The following is a 20,798-nucleotide window of genomic DNA, read 5'->3' on the forward strand; positions in this document are numbered from 1 at the left end:
TGGAGTAGAGAATTGGTTCTTGCACAAAATATATTGCGCCAGTCATTGTTTATCACCGGGCGTTTCAGTGATGCGTGCCTTCCTTCGGTATTACACTCGGGAAATAGCTCTCATTATGGGCGCAGCCGCGCAGATCGTAAAAAAAAAAAAAAGAGATTTGATAGAAATGAGCCGCTCATACTTTCATCTCCCACGTTCATTGCACGTGCGAAGGGCTCGTACCGTCTGATCCGAACCGTGCTGGGAATCACGTGTGCATCGCAGGTGCCAGCGCTAGACGACTGCATAATATAATCTGGTGCTCCGCCCGACCGACCCACCGACCGACCGTCCCGCCGAGTCGATGGAAGGGAAGGGCCAAAGTTCTCGCCCCAAGCGTCCGCTTCCCGACGACGATTCCGACCCGTCCCCGCTGTAACTTCCCTTCCTTCTTTCATACCCAGCAAAATCTCTCTGTCTCTCTCGCGAAGCTCTAGGGTTTCTTTATCTCATCCTGCTATCTTGGCCGCGCTGCAGGCAGAGGAGGGCTAGGTTTCCGAAGGCGAAGAAGGCGAAGAAGGGCAACGAGCTCTCGTTCGGCGGTGATGGAGACGAGGAGGACTTCCAGCCGAGGTTTGACGCCCAGCTCGCCGCTAAGGAGCGTGCCAAGCGCCGAAGCCAGTTGAGAGAGGAGGAGCTGTTCCGGGACCAGGTGGACATATCCTCTGCCGAGGTTCACTATGAGGTCAGTTGACCCTTCGATCCCTAGTTGTTAGATTTTTGTTTGTATTGACTCTCGATTTTCTGTTTTTAGGGTCATAATTTTGGAGAAATTTATGTTTCCAAATTCCAAGTTATAATTCTTTTGCTTGAAGTTGGGAGTTTTTTGTTTTCAGTCCCACCAGTTCATGGGCAAGGGTTAGCTGATACAAAGGAATTAATTTTGACACAGGATGATGCTAATTTTGAAGAGGATGGTATTCGAATAGAACCATTTAATTTGAAGCAAGAAAGAGAAGAGGGATACTTTGACGAAAATGGAAATTTTGTTGAATATGCAAGTCAGCATGATATTAAGGTGCTTGATTTTTATTGTTATTATGTTTATGCATCCATTGTGACAGATTGTTTTTATGCTTCCATTCACATCGCGACAAATTGTTGGTATTTATTGATCCAGGATGCGTGGCTGGATAATGTTGAAGTTGATACGAGATTCGCAAAAAAACATCAGGAGAAAGTAAGTGCAGAAGAAGACTATCAGGACCTTTCTTCAGAGGATATAGGAAAGATAAAGAGGAATATTGCAAATTTACTTCAGCCAGGAGAAACGGTAATTATTGTTGATCTTCAATCTTAGTCTAATGCTCCTCCTCCTCCTCCTCCTTCTCCTCCTACTGCTCCTCCTACTTCTGCTCCTACTACTACTGTAGCAGCAGCTGGTTTGGATGCGGTTTTGCTTATTGGTTATACTTTAACAGCTTGTATTGTTAGCATAAAGGTTAATGCAGTGTTTTCAAATCTTGAGGTATAAGGCTGTATCTGTTGCTGGCTGGTAGTACTACATTAACAATATATATTGCTTGGTGCCTTGCTAGTAACCTTAGTAGGGCTATTTTTCCTAAGGGTGGCAATGGATTGGGTTGGGTTTGAGCTGGGTCAAGCAAGGATAACAACTTACAAAATCTTGACCAACACACGACCCTAACCAACATCACGTCAAGAGGTGTTGACCCATATCCTTTGGCCTATACTCACCCATGGGTCATTTCGAGTCACCTATTTGACCTTAACCTAATAGATTTTGTAAGGCTTAATTCCTCATAGACATAACCTAGTTTATTAAATCCAGTCCTTACAATTTTTACAGGCAAATTTTTAAAATGATTTAAATAACTAGCATCAAGAAAAGACCAACTACTCAAAAATTTCTTATCTAAGATCATGAATCAGCTTGATCTAAATTATTTTGAACCAAATAGAACCCTACCCTCATTGTCCGAGTTGAGTCAAATCTCTCGCCCCTACCCAACCCATTTAAGGTTCGGTCAAAAAATTTGACCCATACTTGACTCTAGGAAAAAATTCTTGACCCAAACCTGCCCTAAATAGGGCCGAGTGGGTCGGGTTTTTATGTCATGCCAAGTTTTGCTACCATTAAATTTTCTCTCCAATTTTTTTGTTCCTCTTTTTATTCTTTCACTGTTTTAATGCTGAGTTTATACAAAATGTGGTAAGTTTTATTAATTTAAATGCTCATATTATGCTACTATATGTGTGCTCTTCCATTGTCGTTGGAAATGTGTTTTGTTGTGTAATACATCATTTCACATAACTTATCATAAGAAATTATTTCAAACAACTCTATTTGTGCACCAGCAATTTAGATATGATTAATTTATTGTGAAATGGTAAACCAATGAAAAATACCAAAGAAATGAACCTAAAAGATGATCCTTACTCAACAATTCGAAATTCCTCCTATTTTAAGGTCAAATGTTTGCAACAGTTACTAAAAAACTGACTGGAGAAGGTATTACCTAGCTAGAAACAATATTCTAGGCTTACCTCATTGATTTTCTGGTAATCTGAACTTTAGATGTGCAAATCTTCAAGTGTGGAAACACCCTGCTTCCCCCCCCCCCCCCCCCTCCCTCTCTCTCTCTCCCAACTTCTACCTCATAATAGTGAAAAAACAAAAAAAAACCCTTTTTAGTGTGTCCAGCTCAGCTCAGGGCAGAGACGGTTCCACTCTGATCCATTGCGATGTGGGTGGTTTGCACTTGGTTCACCAAAACCAGGACGTATCGACATCATGTACCAGTTTCTAGCCAGACCAGCACGTATGCCTGATACCTAAATAGTAAATCCTTGCTTAATGCTATGTCAGACTGTATCATTCTAAATCAACTTTTTTGGGGTCAGGTAATGTGTTTGAGGTAATGAAGCATCATTTTTTGTTCTTTTTTGGTTTTAAATTTGCAGAGGTTAATGCATTTCATTTTATTGTGAGTTGGATGCATATTGGAATTTGGTTCAGAAAATATGTTAGTTTCTGGGTTGCAGTTTTGTACTTCTGTGATAATGTTTGCATTTTTCACTTGTCACTCATAAGTTGACTGGTTCTATTTAGGAGCGCTAATGGTGTATATTACCTGTAAATTGTAAATTAACATAAGTGTGAGATTCTGCAAGGCTAGAAGATCTTCTAGATTGATGTACAAATAATTGAGTTCTTCGTGCATGAACTAGCTTGCAGTACGTTCCAGTAACAAGCTGGTTATGTATTGAAACTGATTTTGCTCCTGTTTTCTTTTGCTAACTAGATCATACAAGCTTTAAAAAGGCTTAAAGGCACTTCCAGTGACAACAGAGGAAAGATGTCATTAGACGCAAAACATATGTTTGATCAACTCACTGAATATGCCATGAAACTTATGGAGAATGGTGAATACAGTTAAGTGTGTACTTGTGCCTTAACAATTTTCAAAGTTTTAAACATTATGAACTGGTAGACTGATCAACCATTTGCACTTAAACTGAGTTTTGTTTTTCTAATGTTGTTGGGGTCCTTACAGTTATGTAGTGGCCTTGATTCTTAACCTTGTGTTCTACAAGCCATACATGAGTACCTATATATGTTTGGCCATAAGATTATTTTCTATTATATTAGGTTTCTTTTTTTCCCCCCACCATTTCTTGTTCTTGGTCAATTTCTCAGTTCAGAGATCTACCTCTGAATAGCTTCAAATAGTTTTGGATTTTATATTCTGCTACTCTGTAAATCCATCATACACTCAACTTTGTAAACACGTTGCTGTTTTTGTAGATGCTTACCATGAGGAACGTGAAACTTTCGAGCGGGAGGCAGGTTAGTTTGTTGTTTATTTTATTCCTTGAAGCACCTGACCAATAGATATTCTTTTGGAAATTCTACAGGATATGTAAAGTTTGTTTAAACATAGTTTATTGTTGTTGTTGTTATCTTGATTTTATCATCTTTGTATTGTTTTTTGAATCCATATTATTCTTCATTCACTTCTTGAACTTCTTACCTCAATAATGGGCTCTTGATGCATCAAGGTTCTCAATGCAGGTTTGATCAAGACTTTGGCTGGCTATTGTGTGCTACCAATATGTCTTGCAATGTTTCATTTAAACCTGTCTTTCTACATGAGTTCACTGTTGTTATGCCAGCTTTACATCTTTGTCAGTACTTCGAACTCAACAATAACAAGAGAAAAGAAGGTAAGAGAGGGTAGAATCCTGTCATTAGGTTATCAGATCTTGGTACATAAAACTTATTTAAGGAGATGACCTCACAAAACAACTTTGGTTTGGAAAGGTGAGTTCTTTAAGGATTTTTTTTTTTTTTTTGAACTGTCAAGTTGTGAACTTACAATTTTTCTATACATATTAATTAATTTGTGATTATTTGTGAAAAGCCCCCAATAAAAAAATTCTTCATAAAAAAATATTGAATAATAAAATTAGTCCAATTCCATTTGCTAAACAAAGAGAAGCGGGTACAACGTATCTAAATCCAACATTTGAATATTCAAGACTATATAACCCAAACTTTATAGTCATAACTATATTCATTGATAGCTTGCAACTATGCTTCAAGCTTATTTCTTTCATCCTTCGTTTATTCTTCTCCGCTCCTAGCAACCTTAATTATCTTAAAAAAAAATAAAGAGACAAATAAGCTTTGAGGCTCAGTAAGTAACAATGCACCACCTTACCAGATCAAGCATAAGTTTTTACATGGTTCAATGTATCATTTGGAAAGTAAACTTAGACTGTAAAATAAAATATTTCATAAACAAAATAACAAACTGTGTCGTAGCAAACCAATCATGTATGCACAAATCATTCAAGTTTGTAAAGCTGAAAGTGCAATTTAAAATATTCATAATCGTCAAATATTTGCTATTTATCCATACTTTTAATTAAAACAGTGCTCACAGATTTTTCGCTCTACGGTCACTATAACCCGTGATAGGGCCATCTTCGTAGTCGACAAGTTATTATAGTTCGTATTCATTACTAACTTTAACTCGTTGGCAGAAAGCCATTTTTATTGGATGTTAACTCCAGGGTGTCGATTGGTCTCCATTATTAGTGGCAGTCGTAACTATTTAAGAGCTCGTAAAATATTTCATATTTTTCATAAATCATACCTTTATAAATAGTTTGGAAGTGCTAAATGGCATCGCAAAAGTTTAAAATGCATAATCAATGCCATATATATCATTTTCATAGTAACATGCAATTTTTCTTAATCATAATTTATACGTAAAGCATTTACAATAAAGTATTCAATAACGATGCTATTTGGCCAAAAACATGGAACCTTTACAATTATATACTTGATCCTAAATTCTTTTTAAGAAAATGCAGGATCAATTATGTCAAATATAATTCATAATTTCATACTTAAAACTGATCGATAATTTGAAATTAATAAGGTTTGTGCCAGGGTCACTTACCTCTATTCGCCCAAAAATTACTAGGTTCAGTTGGGCAAATCTGCTGTACCTGTCAAAATTGTTTAAGAAGAATCAATTACTTTTTACTCACTATTTGAAAATCCAAGTACAAATTAAAAAGCCCTAAGTAATCCGAAATGGACTGGCTGACTGGGTAAATCGGTTTAGAATCTACAAATCAAGTAGAGAGAGAAAGGTTGAACCAAGGATGGGACCTCTCTTACTGGGGTTCCAGTTTTTTAGAGAGAGAAATAGGAAGATTAAAGAGAGAAGAGAGAAGAAACAAGAGAGAGAGAGAAAGAGAGGGATGGGTTTTCTCTCTCCTCTTCTTCTTCTTCCTCTTTCCTTTTTTTCTTTTCGTGGTAATCGGGGGAAGGATGAGAGGGTGGTTCATGGTGGCTGTTGTGGTGGAGATCCAACGGGTGGTAGCCGGAGGTGGCGGCAGCAACGGAGAGCAAGCAGCGATGGCTATGCTTGACCAAAACAAGAAAAGGGGCATCGCCTTGCAGCTACATCAGTGGCAGCCCACACAACCCGAGGGAGCTTTGACGGAGGATGGGGACTCATTGGCGAGGGACGCGGATGGCGACTCACGGTCAGCGTGGCATTTTTCGGCGGAACCAGGCGAGAGGAGGAATGGTTCTCCAAATAGGGTACCCGAACTAGAGGGAGAATGGAGGGCTTCAGGTGGCGGTGCTTGTTCGAGGTGGCACGCCGGTCACCAAAGAGGAAGGAGGTGAGTGGTGAGGGATCAATCAAAGGGGAGGGGCTTATATAGAAGCCGCAGGAGAGGGGATGAGCTCGGTTGAATGATGGCAACGGTCGGGCATGCACCGGTTGCAACAACCTCTAACGGTCGCTAGTCGTTAGTACTAGCCCTGAGGGTTTCGTGCCGGCTTCAACTTCCCCTGCTGCACCTTAATGGTGGCCGTTCGGGCAAGGGATCGCGATCACCTGTTCCAATTTGTTGCCTTTTTTTGTCCTGGGGTCTTGGGCTGGGCCAACTTTGGGCTGGGCTGGACAAGTGGACCAGGCCCGAATCAGGCTATCACAAAGAGAAAGGACGATAACCTTTGGATAAATTCCTAGAAAATTAAGAGAGGGCTAAGTTGGCACTAGGGTTGGCTTCTAATTGTTGTTATGGCATAATAGTCAAGCTTTGTCAAGCTAGGGCCCCAGATTTTTAAATAGTAAATTTGCTTCTAATCAATGAGAGATCTCTAAATTATGTTCTTTAGGAATTTGAAAATAATTCTCGATGCTAAAAGCCAACAAACCCTACCTATCCTTTTGGTAAAAAAAAAATCAATTAACTATGTTCCTGAATATTATTGAATAATGGTTGGTTAAATGCCCAAGTTGTGTTGGGTTGTCTAAGCAATATTTGCTTTTACATCTAATGGCAGTTCACTCTTTTTAATTGTTTGATGTACAGAAAAAGGGCATCCTAGGGGGCTCCCATCACTGTTGGGTCTAGGGAGGGTCAGATGTATGCATTCTTATCTCCGCCTGTGAAGAGGTTGTTCCATGTTTTGTACTTGTGATACCACAAAGGTCACAATGGAGCAAACCTTAGCATTGCACCATGGCCCACCCTCAAAATTGTTTGATGTACAAAATAGTGATAAAGTTGTAATGCTAATGTGTGTGATACATGGTAAGCTTTCAATTTACTGGAATACGCATAGGATCTGATGCTCTATGCAACACACCTGATAGTTATTTGTTTGATGCCTATTCTTTTAGGGCATGGATAACTGAAAATTTATCATTCATACACACTAAAATAACCACTTAATTGCTGAGAAGAATGGCTTTCCATAGGTATGTGATACAGCAATAGCTGAAGATCAGCTTCTAAGGTTTAAGGGAGAATGCAGTGGGTGCTAGAATAAACTCCAGAAGCACTAGAATTCTTGTTGAAATCAATAATGGGCTCAGCTTTCAGAAGTGGCAAGCAATTGGGTTACTTTGGGGTCTCATCTAGCAGCTCAAAACATCGATGTAACATAAGTATCTTAGTTGCTCTCTAGCTCTTAAGTCTTTAAGGAGAGGTTTTAGGAGATGTGTAAGTGGTTTTTATTCTTCTTTGGTCTCCCGAATAATAGTTTTTTTCTTGCATTTATTTGGTTATTATTTGAAAAGCCTTGGATATGATGGAGTTTCAGGTTGATTAGAGGTCTATTCCGGGGAAAAATTATATTGAGAAAATCCTGAGACATCATAGATAAGAAGGGAGTTATCTGTATAAATAGAATCCATGTGGAATGTTGAACTGTGAAGATTTTTGATTTATTTTAATTGAGGAAGGAGGGAAAAAAAGGCGAGGTTTGGATTTCTTGTCCTAATCTCTAATTCTTTCTTTAGTTCTTATTTTATCTTATTTTTCCCTTTGTACTCTATAATCTTCTACTTTTCTTTCTTCTCACCTGTTAATAAATAAGAGTAAACCTGATTATATTTGATGAAAAAATTCTAAGCCCTATGTCGCACTACTTGATATTGGAAGACCAATAAAAGCCAATAACCGACAAATATTGCAAGACCAAAAAAAACCAATAACCAGAAAATTCTAAGTCCTAAGAGTAGGTTGAAAACCTTCTTCCATTTCTTATTATCATCAAGATGTCACCTTTATCCTTTTCACAACTCTGGTCCGAAAGGTTTAATATTCTCTTGAACCCTTGGGCATAGGCAATGGGCTACATAACTGGGAGTATCCCTCGCCCAAATAACCTAAACTCTTCAAACCTTGCCGAAGGGGGATTGGAGCGTAGGTCTATGATAGAACCACAAAGAGACTCTAATGGCTTGGTAAAGATGAGACCTTCATCCATCTAGTATTTCTTGCACAAAATTTAATTTTTAATGTGAATATGGTTTTCTTACTGTTTAACTATTTAGTAGCTTATTTAACTGCATAATTCTGCTAATGGCTCGAGGATGTCAGGCTGTTTTTACAATCATCTACTAAATGTCCTTGCTAAACTCCTAATCACCCATCGCTACCAATTTATCTTGGTTCCTTGCAACATTAATAACTCTCTTACTCTTGAGCTGGTACGATGATTTTTGCACTCCTAAAATTCATTATCCATGCCATTCATTTTAAGTGGTAGAGGCCTTCCTTTCTAATGTACGTCAAAAGCCTTACTAAACAATAAAAATAGTTTCCACCATGAGCCCCAGTCTTATCATGCTTCAAGTCTCAAGAGTATTTAGTTACTTGAATGCCAGGTAAATAGCATAAGTTCCTTAAGAGAATTCTAAATAGTATTGTCTCACTGGATCACTAAGGCTTCTATGGCACAACCTTCATTATGTTACACAGTATTTTCCCCCTCCCATGTCCTTTATCATGCTCCGTGTCTTAATGTAAAGCTAGTCTTCCTCTCTGTCCAATCCTGAACTGTTCCTGCTGTTTGACTTCATGTGCCTTTGCTCATTGCCTTCCAAAGTGTCTAATTTTTTGTCAAATCCAAACTTTATCATCAAAGGAATTTTGATTCCTTCTTCCTGAGTATGTGCTTCCTTTGCTAGATCGATAATGGGACATGGCTAATAAAGAGTAGTCTATGGATCCTCTTCATCGATACTACTCCTATATTGTAGTTTAGATTGGTGCTATCATTGCAACATTGCGACTATGATGCTCCAGCACTGAACAAATGTCACGTTAGAAGCATGCTGCTTTCTTACCCTGTTCGTAACAATCAATCATTGTTCTGAATGAGTTTATGACTTTTCTAAAAGGTAAGTACTTCAACTGTTCCTTCCAAATAAAATAATAAATAGTTCATTTTGTTGCATATGCAAAATTTCGGCAACTACAATACTTGGCTGAGAATGTTACTGGTAGCTCTGGTCATTAATGCTACCTTCTCAAACAACTTGGGAAACACTGTGCAAATGGGTAGCACGAAACAAGTGTCCAAATCGGGAAATGAGTAATGCTAAAGTAAAATTCATGACAAAGGCATATGGTAATGCTCAAAAGTCATGAGAAAACTAATAGGTAACTATTGGGGATGCTATCCGTGTGATGCTTATTTTATCATCTTTTTAAAAAATCTAACTGTTTTCCCAACAGTCTTCAAGAGAAATTCTTTTGCATATGAAACACGTTCGGAAACTATGTTACTAACTCATTGTAGCTTATGAGAAATCTATATGAGAGAAGGTTAGTTACGTACAGAACTTACTAAGACAAATTGTGATTGATTGATTTGCTGATAGTTTATTCCGTGTGTTGCAGTATTCATGCCTCTTCTGTGGCAGATCCTTTGTGATGTGTCACACTTATAGAACTTTACCAAAAACATGAGTTATATTGTTAAGATTAAATGATACTTTCAGGTTTATCATTATTTGTTGTAATTTGATTCTCTTCATTTGCTGGTATCTTTAGTTTCCGTCAGTATCATTTATAGTCAGTTCTATTACTTTTTATGCATTTGTTAATGATGTAGTCCTGACCATGTTAGATGGCTATTCTTCTTGGAATCTTTGAAAAGTTGTAGTTCAGATCACTGGCTTGGCCATGTTGTATCCTTGGTGATTTTTATGATGAATATCCCAAGGGGTGTTGCCTTACATAAGCATTAGGGCTAAACAGGAGGCTTTTTCATTGTTAGAAGATGCATTGTTCTCGTCTTTTGTTGCAACTGTGCCTTCATTTCTCTTGCTTCAGAAGGATATGAGCGCGTAGCTCGTGCAAAGAATGGTACTTTAGAAAGCGCAGATATTGGAAATTCTGATGCCAAGAACAGGGAAGATATTTTTTCGGATGGTATGGGACATGCAACACACAATTCTTTGATATGGGACATGGAGCCTGGTCCTTCTGAAGCAAATGCCTCTACTCTACTAGTCTCATCTAATGATGCCGGTGACAAATTTGACATGTTTGCGGACGATGATGAGAATGGTGATGAAAATCTTCGGTTTGATGGCAGTGCTGTGGGTTCAGGTTCTACTTCTGAACCAGTTCTTCAACCCACTTCCGGAAGCTTAGATTCAAATGACTTAGATTCTGCAGGTAATTTCTTGCCAAGAAGGAGTTAAACTGGTTACTGATAATTTCTTGTCTGGCTTTCATCTACTTTGAGTAAAACAGTTAATTTCCATTGGATGATTCTTAATTGAATTTTGTCTGATTCTGTAGAAGCTGCTGATGGAGGACTGAGGTCAGATTATGTATATGATCCATCATCTGGGTGAGTAATTGATCCATCCACTGTTCTCTTATGGCATTCTTAATTCAAATTTTATTACTAAGTATGTTCTGTTGATTCAATAAAAGATACTTTTGTGTAGCAATCAGTATAATGTAGAAGTTACAGTTTAAAGAATGCAGGTAATACTCTCATGATTAAATAGAAATACCTCTGTCTGGAAATCACTGTAATGTAGAAGACTAAAATTAAAGAATGCAGAAGATTACTGTTGGATCCTGACAATTGAAAAGAAGAAATATATAATGTATGAAGGGCCATTAGAATTGGCTAAGCGAAAGGCAAAGTCCACCTCCCAAAGGTTGTTTTACATTCATGACAAAGTTGTTTTATTCAAATATAGAATATGAATGGCCATGCTACTTATCACGTGCTGAGGTGATGTCAAGTTAATTGTTGCAAGAAGCATTGTTTCATCCCTAACAAATGTTTTCTCCATTGATTGAATCAGACTAACATCCTCATGCGTAGCTGTATTTGAACATTCTTTATTATGCATGATTCTAGAAAAATACTAACTGAGAATTTGGAATCTAAAACATATCTGAAGAAATTTTTATGCTCTGACATTTGAATATGAGTCTCATGCGTATATTCTATTGAAGAGCATCTTATCTGAATACGTACACTTTAATGGGATAGCCTTTTAATTTATGTACTTGGTTGTCACAAATGGACTTATGTTGACTGAATTTTAAGAAGCTCACTGCATTGCATTTGTAATATTTTGAAGAAAATCAATCTAATGTTCTTTTGAAAAAACTTCTATGACCTGCTGCAAGTAGAGATGGTTGTAAGGTTTCCTTTGACGAGCATTTGGTTGGGACCATGGATCTTAGGATCAATTTATGAAAAACATGTGTTACTCTAAAGCTCTAATAGCGCCTTTGAGGAGATATGGGTAACAAGTGATCTGAATAGGTCAAGCTTGGCTCGGGCTCAGCTTGGAAAAAGCTTAGTTCAGGCTCAGCTTGAAGCTACATAAACCAAGCTTGAACCAGCATCTTGGCTTAAAATGAATTTCAAGCCGAGCCAGAAGAGACTCTGGCTGAATAGGTCTAGCTTATGTGGACTTGAAATATATGTATTTAGTGGTCATTGGATTTTAGGTCCAAAGGCCTACAATATTAGGGTCATTTCAAGCTTGAGTGTTTATTTAATTTTGAAATCCATCAAATGTTAATTTAGATTTGAACCGAGCTTGAATCAAGCTTTAATTCGAGCTTGAACGGTTGTGTATGTGTATAGTGGTTGTTGGATCTTGGGTCCAATGGTCTACAATATTAGTCATTTCAAGCTTGAACATTTAATTCATTTTTATTATTAAATGTTATTCAGATTTGAACCAAGATTGAATTAAGCTTTAATTCAGCCTTGAATGGGGAGCCATTGTATAACGAGGGAAGTACTTCCAAGAAGAAGATAGGCATCGTCAAAATCAAGCTTCTAGTCCAGGCCAAGCTTAGTTCAAGCTTGAATTGATTTCTGATTCGATTTTAGGATTTTCAAGCTGATCAATTAGGCTTTTCTTTGGCTCAATTCGAAATTAAGCTCGAATTGGGCTCGAAATAGTGGTAAACAAATTGAACTTGGTCTCAGCTTTCTAGCTCAAAATTAATTTCACCCCAATCTTGATTAGACCCAGGCTCGATCAAACTCTGCTCAATTACACCCCTAATGGAAGTATCCACGTATCATACGTAAATACACCTCAGATTCCATGAATTATATGCTGGATACATTTTCTATGTTTCTATATTTAAAAAAATAGTACTATGAGTAGGATGGGTGATCTAAACATCTTAACATGTTTGCATCATTTCTTCCTGCATCTTTGTAAGTTTGAACTTTTGGTATGAAATGATGGTTTCTTTCTTGATGAATAAATTAGAGATATGCTCATGTGATCCTAGCTGTCATGAATTGCTATTAGAGAATGTCTAATAAGTTGTACAGAAGTTTATGTTTGTCATATGCAACATGGTTTACATACATACATATATGTTTATACATATACATATATATATCCATATACATATACATACATGCATACATGCATATATGCATATATATGTATATATATATATATATGCATATATATGTGTGTGTATATATATATATATATATATATATATATATATATAGAGAGAGAGAGAGAGAGAGAGAGAGAGAGAGAGAGAGAGAGGTGGACTAGAATCCGGTCAACAGCATTTGAAGTCAAATCTGGTTAGTTCTGATTGAATGACAGAGTTCCACATCGATGATTTGAGCTGTTGAATGAGACCTACTACATCTATCAGAAATCATGTGATTTGGAGAGCCCTGGCCTATGCACCGAGCGGTAAAAAATAATAATTCAAATACCATGAAATAATACATATTTTTTAACCACTCGATGCATAGGCCAATGGTCTCTAAATCACATGATTTTTAAGTAGTTAAAGGTAGTAAATCACATCTAGTGACTTGGATCCTTGGTGTCGGACCCCTATTGTCCGATCAAGATTGACCGAATCTATATTTATATATATGTGTCTAGATACGTATATATGTATATTTATGTATATATATAAATTGTGTGTATATGTATATATATGGATGTATGTGTATATCTCTCTCTCTCTCTCTCTATATATATATATATATATATGTAGATATAGATTTATGTATATGTGTCTATATATGATCAATGTTGGGATATTACTATTAGAGAACGTCTAATAAGCTGCACAAGTTGTCATATTTCAAGGCCTTTAAGGCTCTCTCTCTTGTTTGCTAGCTCCTTGAACATTGCTTTTGATGGTATCGATACCATCGAACGCTGCTCATCCCATCCGCCCCCCGCCCCCCGTCCCCCGTTGACCGTCACCGGTAAGTCTCCCCCCCTTTCTCTTGCTCCGCTAGGGCTAGAGTATAATCCCTTCCTCCTTCCATCCCTCCCTTCCTCTCCTTCTCCCTCTCCTCCTCTCCATGTAAGCCCTTGTTACTCATCCCTGTTGAAGCCCTCATCTAGTGAGTCTCTTGCTCTCTCTCCTTGTTCACACCCTCCCACTCTCTCTCCCTCCCTGTTTCAGCACACTCCGGCACGGCACGATGCGGACCTGTACCATACCGTACAGGTCGCCGACGGGTGCGGGTCATGATACTGGTTCAATGAACCTTGTGAGAAACTAATTGCCTACATATTGTTCGGCTGCAATTTAATGACCAGGGCCCATAGAACAAAAAATATTACAACTGATCTTTAGTTTAAGTAGAATTTTAATTTATAGACTCTAGACTTTGTAAAAACAAGGATAAGTGTAAACCAAGCGCAAATGCATATATATAGTCAAACCAGTGAGTAACAATTTGACAAACAATTTATGGGCCTTGAGTGGGAATTAGTGGCAGTCAAACGAAGCTCTTCTGCCTCTCTAAAAAGAACGAAGGAAAAAGAAAAAGCACATGTGAATGCATGTTACGACTTCATCTATGTCCCATCTTTTTAAGATTTGCCATATAGGAGTTTTTTTTTTTTTTTGATTATGTTTTGTTTATATCTTGTTTCCATTTCCATGCTTCATGAGCATGTTAGGAGCAACTTATCCACACATTTTGGGCTTTCATTACTCGTCCCTTGTTATATAAACGCTTGGCATTCACCTTGAAGATTTTGTGTTGAATACATATGCATAAATTGGATACATGTCTAAGAAAGGTTTAGAGTATCGGCACCTTACTATGAAGTACGATTTTGTTGTACCATGGTATTTCTCCATTTATTGGCACGACAAAAAATGAGTTAAATTTTCCAATATAACTGGTATGGACTGGTATGCACAAGTACTTGAATCATTGTGTCAGAGTCTTAGGTACTTAACTAATTCTTTGGTTACATTCTTTGAGATCAAGAGAGAGTTACCCTTTCTGACAGTGAGTTTGACCAACCATAATCATGTGGAGGGTAAGCTTTTGTTGTTTCTAAAATATGGTTGAGGGTGTAAGTGTTGAATAACTTTGCGAGTTGTATGTTTTTTTGTATTCTTGAGCTAATTTTGGAATTTGAATGAAATACTTGTACAATGTATTATTTTTAAAAAAAAGGACTATATCTTTTAATATTTTTAATAGTTTTCAACTATACAATATTTTAAAGATATTGAATGAATATAATTTTGCTGAAAATTCTTTTACCAATGTTTTACATTGTTTCCTTTTTCCTATTTACCAAATCAGACACTTGGATGTGTCTGAATGCTATTCTTGTCTGTGTCCAGGAAATGCTGGTCTATACCTGTTCAGTTCTTAGAGTCGAGAAAGATATTAATTATTTTAACTAATTATCTCTTTATGTAGTTTCAAACCATGGTCTTGTGCTAGCAGAATCAACATTTTATGCAGTTTACTAGGAATCTTAGAGCTGCTATGTTTCTTGGGTTACTATGAACTATTTCATCGTGTTATGCTGGTTGACATCTTAAAAGCTGCAACTTCATGTTGTGTGTGAGTGTATCGTGTGTTTGCAATAATCCTCTTACCTTGTGCTTGTAGTTATGGATACACATTTTCTGTTAGCATGGTGCTATTGGACTGAATTAAAAAATTACTGTTCTTGTTTACCTCAGCTATTACTATAGCAGCAGCTTGGGCTATTATTATGACCCTGCATCAGGACTGTATTGCTGTGCTGCATCAGGAACATGGTAATGATATTTCACCTCTTATCTTATCTTTTCAGGCTTATTTTATGGGTTCACTAGTAGCCTTGCTTGCTAGCCTTTGGTAGTTTTCAAATTGATTATCAATTGCATGTGGGTATGAGAAATAAATATTAGCTGTTTATTTTGTTGGAAATTAAAGTCAAGCTCTTTCTTTGCAATAATAGTGAAGAGGAATTATTGATTGCAGTTGTTTCAACTGTATCCGATGCCTATGAGTTGGATGAATTCTACAAGATGCAGTGGTGAAGTCCATTGGGGCTGCTGCAGATGTTCTTGGGCATAAGAATAAGCTTTTAACTAAGTAATCCTTGGCATATAGCTGCCTGACCAACTTATGCTATAGATCTGGTTGACTGGAATCCTGAATTGCTGATGATGGTTCTGATATTATATGTTGTTATGTCAGAACATGTGTAGAGTGCGTTTGCAAGTGTAGTTGTTTTGAGACTTCATATTAGTTTGAGATCGCATTAACTTCCTGGATCTCCTCAATGTTTTGACATTCCCATTGGAATTCCTTGACTTTTTAGCAGGTATCTAACATACTTATGATCGCAAACTTCCTTGACTCTGGAATTGCATTAACTTCCTGGGTCTCCACAAGTTTGAAATTGCCATCGGAATCTTCCTCAACATTTTAGCGGGCATCTGACATATTATGATTGCAAAAATTACCATGTTCTTAGAAATTAAAGGTACTTTAGACCCTTTTTTTTTGTGTGTGCAGGAGTGCGTGTGCTTAAGGGAGAAGGCAGACCGTACGGATTTTAGGTCAAATCCTTCGTACATCCACCCTTGCTAACTCAAGTAATTCAAAAGTGAAACTCCCCTTCCCAAATTCTGTGTTCTTTGCTCAGCACTTACTTTTCCAACCAAACTATCAGTGAATTTCCCTCGATAAACATAAGAATTGCCTCCGAATCCTTTTCCACCGAAGGCACCACATCTTCCATCAGGGTACCATATATATCTAGTGTGCATCATTAGATCACATCATCTGGTTTGAGATTAGAACTCGTAGCACATACGATTTTTATCTATTGTGGTGGAGTACAGGATATTGCTAGATATCCAAGATTAAACTATCACATTCTAGGTTTCAGGGTAAGGATGAAGCTTAAGAAGTAAATGTTCAGAGCTGAGAGGATATTCATCACTGAAACAATAATATAGAGTGAAAGAATGAGCAGGGAACAAGCGTCATATAGTAAAGTAGGATTTTCTAGGCAAAGACGTTGCTACTGAACATCCAGTTTCTAATGTAATTGCCACCATAGAATTCACGTGTCTGTTGTTTGAATCAGATAAATCTAGAAACACATAATGAAGATTCTGTTGTGGAGGAAAGAGATGGAATTATACATGCTGATAGATCTAAAACATATTTTAGAAGTGATTTTGGAACTGATAAGTAGGATTATCAGCGTTTGGTCAGAGGCCAATGTCTAGGTCTGAAGTCCAATTATATCTAAATTCCATAATTGAATTCAAGTCATTACTAGTTCTATATCTATATTCTATGAAAATCCGACCAGATATTAGGGGAATATTTTAATTTTTATTATCATATTTTCATATCCAAAATTTAAATGAGAAAAAATATTTATTAGAATCCACACTTGATTCTAGGTTTGAATTGAATGTTGTTAAAACTATTGTCCTATAACATGTTCAGATCTGAAGGTATATCTCAAATGATTTTTAGTCACGTGCCTGAATCTTGCATTCCTTGATCGTATTTGGTTTTTTGAGAGGGAGATGTTTTTTTTGATAACCTTTTGTTACCAGAACCAAATGTTTGGCATCCCCAAAACTTAAGGCCCCTCTGGATACAAGATAGTCTTCAGCAATGAAGCTAATATATTTGTGGTACTGGTAATCGGTTATACTTATCATTGATATGGAACATTTCTTGCTCTTCTTATGGATCCTTACATAATTGAATTTCTTAAATGAGGGCAAGACACAAAACTTTTCAATAATTAAAGGTGCTTCTTATCCTCTGGGAACCCCTACAAAGAATTGATGTTACAAGATATCAGGAGTTTTTGCTGTTTTGGTTAATGTGATTTACATCCTTTGGAAGAGCTATACAAGTTGCCTTGTAACGATTGTAGGAGATTCAATCTTGTGTAAGGTAAGAAGATTGTCAACCTTTTCTTTTTTGAGTGAAAAAAGAAATAGTTTGCCAATTTGGGGTTGATTTGTTTTCGTCAGCAAGAGAATGCTGCATCCGGTGGTCTCATGTCTACCAGAGGAGGCTTGTGATGGATAAAAGTTAGAGGAAATAAATATTGTAGGGATGTTAATGTACATTAAGGTGAAAACATGTTGGGCATGTATTCCTGCATGAAGGAAAATTGTCAAGACACTGTTTCCAATTCAAAGATGAGTACTTTCCATCAGTGGAAAATGTGGTATAAATGATGGTGTGTATTGGGAGTAATGTGGAAGCAAAAAGTCTGACCTCAATGATTAGCTAGAGATGATAATGGCAGAGTTTGCTTGTAAATTTGTAAAACTTAAGGTCATATCATCCTCCTTCCAAAGATGTTCTTCTTTATGATGGTTTCACTTTGTGTATTGATTGGGGGATCAGACTATTCTGGTCAGGTGTTTTGATGTGGTGGTGGATAGTTTTCTACTTTAGAATTTCGAAGGAAGGAAGGAGGGGCTTTGTGCTGCAAGAGCAGATGAGTTTCATTTTATAATTTATGGTTATTTTTTAGAGTTTTCAAAGTGAGGAATATGTTTGACAGCTGCCAATTAGTTCTATGAATTTGAGAAATGTGATGAACAAAGTAGACTTTGGTGTTTTCTTTCTTTCTTTCTTTCGTTCTTTCTTTCTTTCTTTGTTTTCTTTTTTTAGACCTATGAAGGCAAAGTCAATGACTAACCTGGTAATGTGAAGTGAAGATTCTCTCTCTCTCTCTGTAGTTGTTATTGTATATTTATTTCATTGGAGTGAGGGCATGTTGTGGGAAGGCATTCTTTTGATAGTTCTTTTATTACGGATGAATGTGTAAGTATTTACAATGTGAACTTTTACTAATGTGTTATCAATAAGTTTTCTGCAGATGGAAACATTGGAAGCTTGGTTTTTCTAATGTTTGGTTTGATTAAATATTTTGTTTTCATTTTTTGTCTTTTTTATTGAGGAAGTAGTATGCAGCATAGATAACACTTCACTACTATCAGGGAGGGTTGAGTACCTTGTATGTGTTACTTTTTTATGAAAGCAGTGATCTCTAGGTTCTTGATATTGAATAGGTTGGTATAGTGATCCTTTTACCATTGAATTTTTCTTGATAAATGTTCTACAGTTGATTTGCATAATTTTGATGACTGGTTTTGTAACATTTGCCCAATCTATGGTAGCATTTATGAACCCTCAGGTGTAGAATCTCATTTCTTCTGCTGCTTGTGAGATAACCATTTCATTGTTTCGGCTGGGTTTGTAAGCAGGAGAAGCAATTTTACTTTTCCTTGTTGCACTCTTATGTGATAGGGGACTAGGAATTCTGGTCCCTGATAAGTATGAATATACTGAAGATATGTGTTTGGTTACAACTTACAACATTAGATTTCCAGCTTTAGTTTCTGATAATTTCCAAGGTGAGGGTGTAGAATCTCATTTTCTCTGCTACTTGTCAGATGACTATTTCAATGTTTGGGTTGGGTTCTAAGCAGGAGAAGCAATATTAGTTGTTGCACTGTTATGTGGCAGGGGACTAGGAATTCTGGTGACTGTTAGGTATGAATGTACTAAAGATATATTTTTGGTTACGACATAAGATTTCTGGCTTTAGTTTCTGATAATTTTGAAGGTTGGTTACACTGGTAACGTGTTTTTCCACCATTATTTTGGAGCTTTTTTGTTGATGCAAGAAGCACTACTACTATATGCATGTATAAACCTTGGTAACAACGAGATAGAATTAATACTTGTGCATGAATGGAGGATGGTATCTGATTAAATATAAATGGCCACTTTTCATGCAGGTATTCTTTTGATGAGCAAACTGGTGCATACAATGAGGTCCAGAATGTTGCCTCTGTCGAAAATTAAGGTGTCTTCATAGGATAGATCAGAGTTATGACTTATCATTGACAGTACAGCTGGAAGGAAAAATCCATTCCTAAAAGTTTGACGCATGGGACCATTCAGAGTTGTAGCCAAATGCATTGCTGATGTGTGTAAGAGGAGTATAAAGAAACAGTTAATGTAAAGCTAATCTGAAGCCTGTGGTTTGTGGATTTGTTCTGCTTTCTTCGGATGGAACATTGTGAACTGGTGTGCTTCATGTCACTGTTATCTGCCCGCTACAAATGCAACAACTGTTGTTGTGGGTAAATGTTGTAGTCAGTTACATCTAAGCCCCTAAAATTATGATGAGCAATGTCTGCTGGGGTCCAGTCTTTTGTTCCAGAATTTCATTCAATTGATGTGGCAATATATTGGAGTTCAACCAGTCTAGCCCGAGAGCCTCCACTCCCTTTCAATCATTGGAAGCCAATTACCTGTCGAAAAATAAATTATACCTATCTACCATCTTTGTAAAACAAACTAAAGCCAAATTGCGTTTTTACTAGGGTTTTCAATCCTTAGTTATGCAGATCTTAATGCCGTAATCTATGTTTGCTGAACAGGTGAGACTCAAAACAATGTTATGCTGCAGCCTGTGCCATGTTCAGAAGGATGGCAGCCATGGGATATTTCAGAATTCAAACTATACTTCTAATCAGATATTGATCTCTGATATCATGTTAGCTGGGGAATTTTACCCGTCACGGTATTCCATTGAATATGATCAAAGCCTTCAACAGCCTCGGGGTTTGGGATTTTAATCAGGTATCCTCAGGTACCCTCTGGTACCTGTATTTCCTCTCTCCATGTCCATTGGGTTCCCCCTCGCCAGGGTCAGCTTAAAGTCTATTTTGATGGCTCTGTTAAAGACTCCTCTGGTGCGGGATGTGGGCAGATCATAAAGGGAGATTGCTTTCTGCCGGTACCATGCCTCTTAAAACTACATCAGTTCCCCATGTTGAACTCACTCCGGCTTGGACTGCTGCTATTCACACTGAACAATGCTTAGCAAGAATTCCTCTACTGTGGTCTCTTGGGTGGCCAAGCATAACCGTCTTCATCCTCCTTACCTAAAGGATTTCCTGGCACTTCAGACCATCCAGACTTCAAATCAAATCTTCTTATATCTTCCGCCAAGCTAATGGAGTTGCTGATGTCCCTGCCAATGTGGTTTCCGGGCTGCGGGTTCCATTTTATGTTTCAATAGTTTCCCATTCTCTATTGCCACAGAGGTCCAAGCTGAATGGTTTTGGGCGGAAAAAAAAAATCACATCCTTTTGTGAGATATTCTGTTAAATCATTT

At 37.3% G+C, this 20,798-nt stretch overlaps 1 protein-coding gene across 4 annotated transcripts; it reads left to right on the forward strand.

The window, feature by feature from the left end:
• Nucleotides 1–195: 195 nt before the first annotated feature.
• On the forward strand, nucleotides 196–20,000 carry LOC103707908 (LIN1-like protein). 4 transcript variants are annotated; one of them, XM_008792619.4, is made up of 10 exons: nucleotides 196–414; nucleotides 517–724; nucleotides 932–1,057; nucleotides 1,160–1,312; nucleotides 3,306–3,435; nucleotides 3,809–3,850; nucleotides 10,162–10,509; nucleotides 10,636–10,687; nucleotides 15,313–15,390; nucleotides 19,411–20,000. In XM_008792619.4, exons 1-10 carry the CDS (start codon nucleotides 344–346, stop codon nucleotides 19,475–19,477), a joined length of 1,275 nt encoding a protein of 424 aa, XP_008790841.1. In that variant the 5' UTR covers nucleotides 196–343; the 3' UTR covers nucleotides 19,478–20,000. The 4 variants fall into 4 exon arrangements, with proteins under 4 accessions (XP_008790841.1, XP_008790842.1, XP_026660768.1 ...); XM_008792620.4 differs by having other exon boundaries at nucleotides 10,639–10,687; XM_026804967.2 differs by lacking the exon at nucleotides 15,313–15,390.
• The last annotated feature ends 798 nt before the right edge of the window (nucleotides 20,001–20,798 follow it).

This window comes from Phoenix dactylifera, chromosome 15, assembly GCF_009389715.1.
Source record: "Phoenix dactylifera cultivar Barhee BC4 chromosome 15, palm_55x_up_171113_PBpolish2nd_filt_p, whole genome shotgun sequence".
NCBI lineage: Eukaryota > Viridiplantae > Streptophyta > Magnoliopsida > Arecales > Arecaceae > Phoenix > Phoenix dactylifera.

Bases quoted from the DNA above. Each gene is read 5' to 3' on its own strand.
- LOC103707908 (XM_008792619.4), top strand. From the start codon at position 344: ATGGAAGGGAAGGGCCAAAGTTCTCGCCCCAAGCGTCCGCTTCCCGAC. The intron at 3,436-3,808 runs GTTAAGTGTGTA...CTGTTTTTGTAG, and splicing joins TATGGAGAATGGTGAATACA to ATGCTTACCATGAGGAACGT. The intron at 10,510-10,635 runs GTAATTTCTTGC...CTGATTCTGTAG, and splicing joins AAATGACTTAGATTCTGCAG to AAGCTGCTGATGGAGGACTG.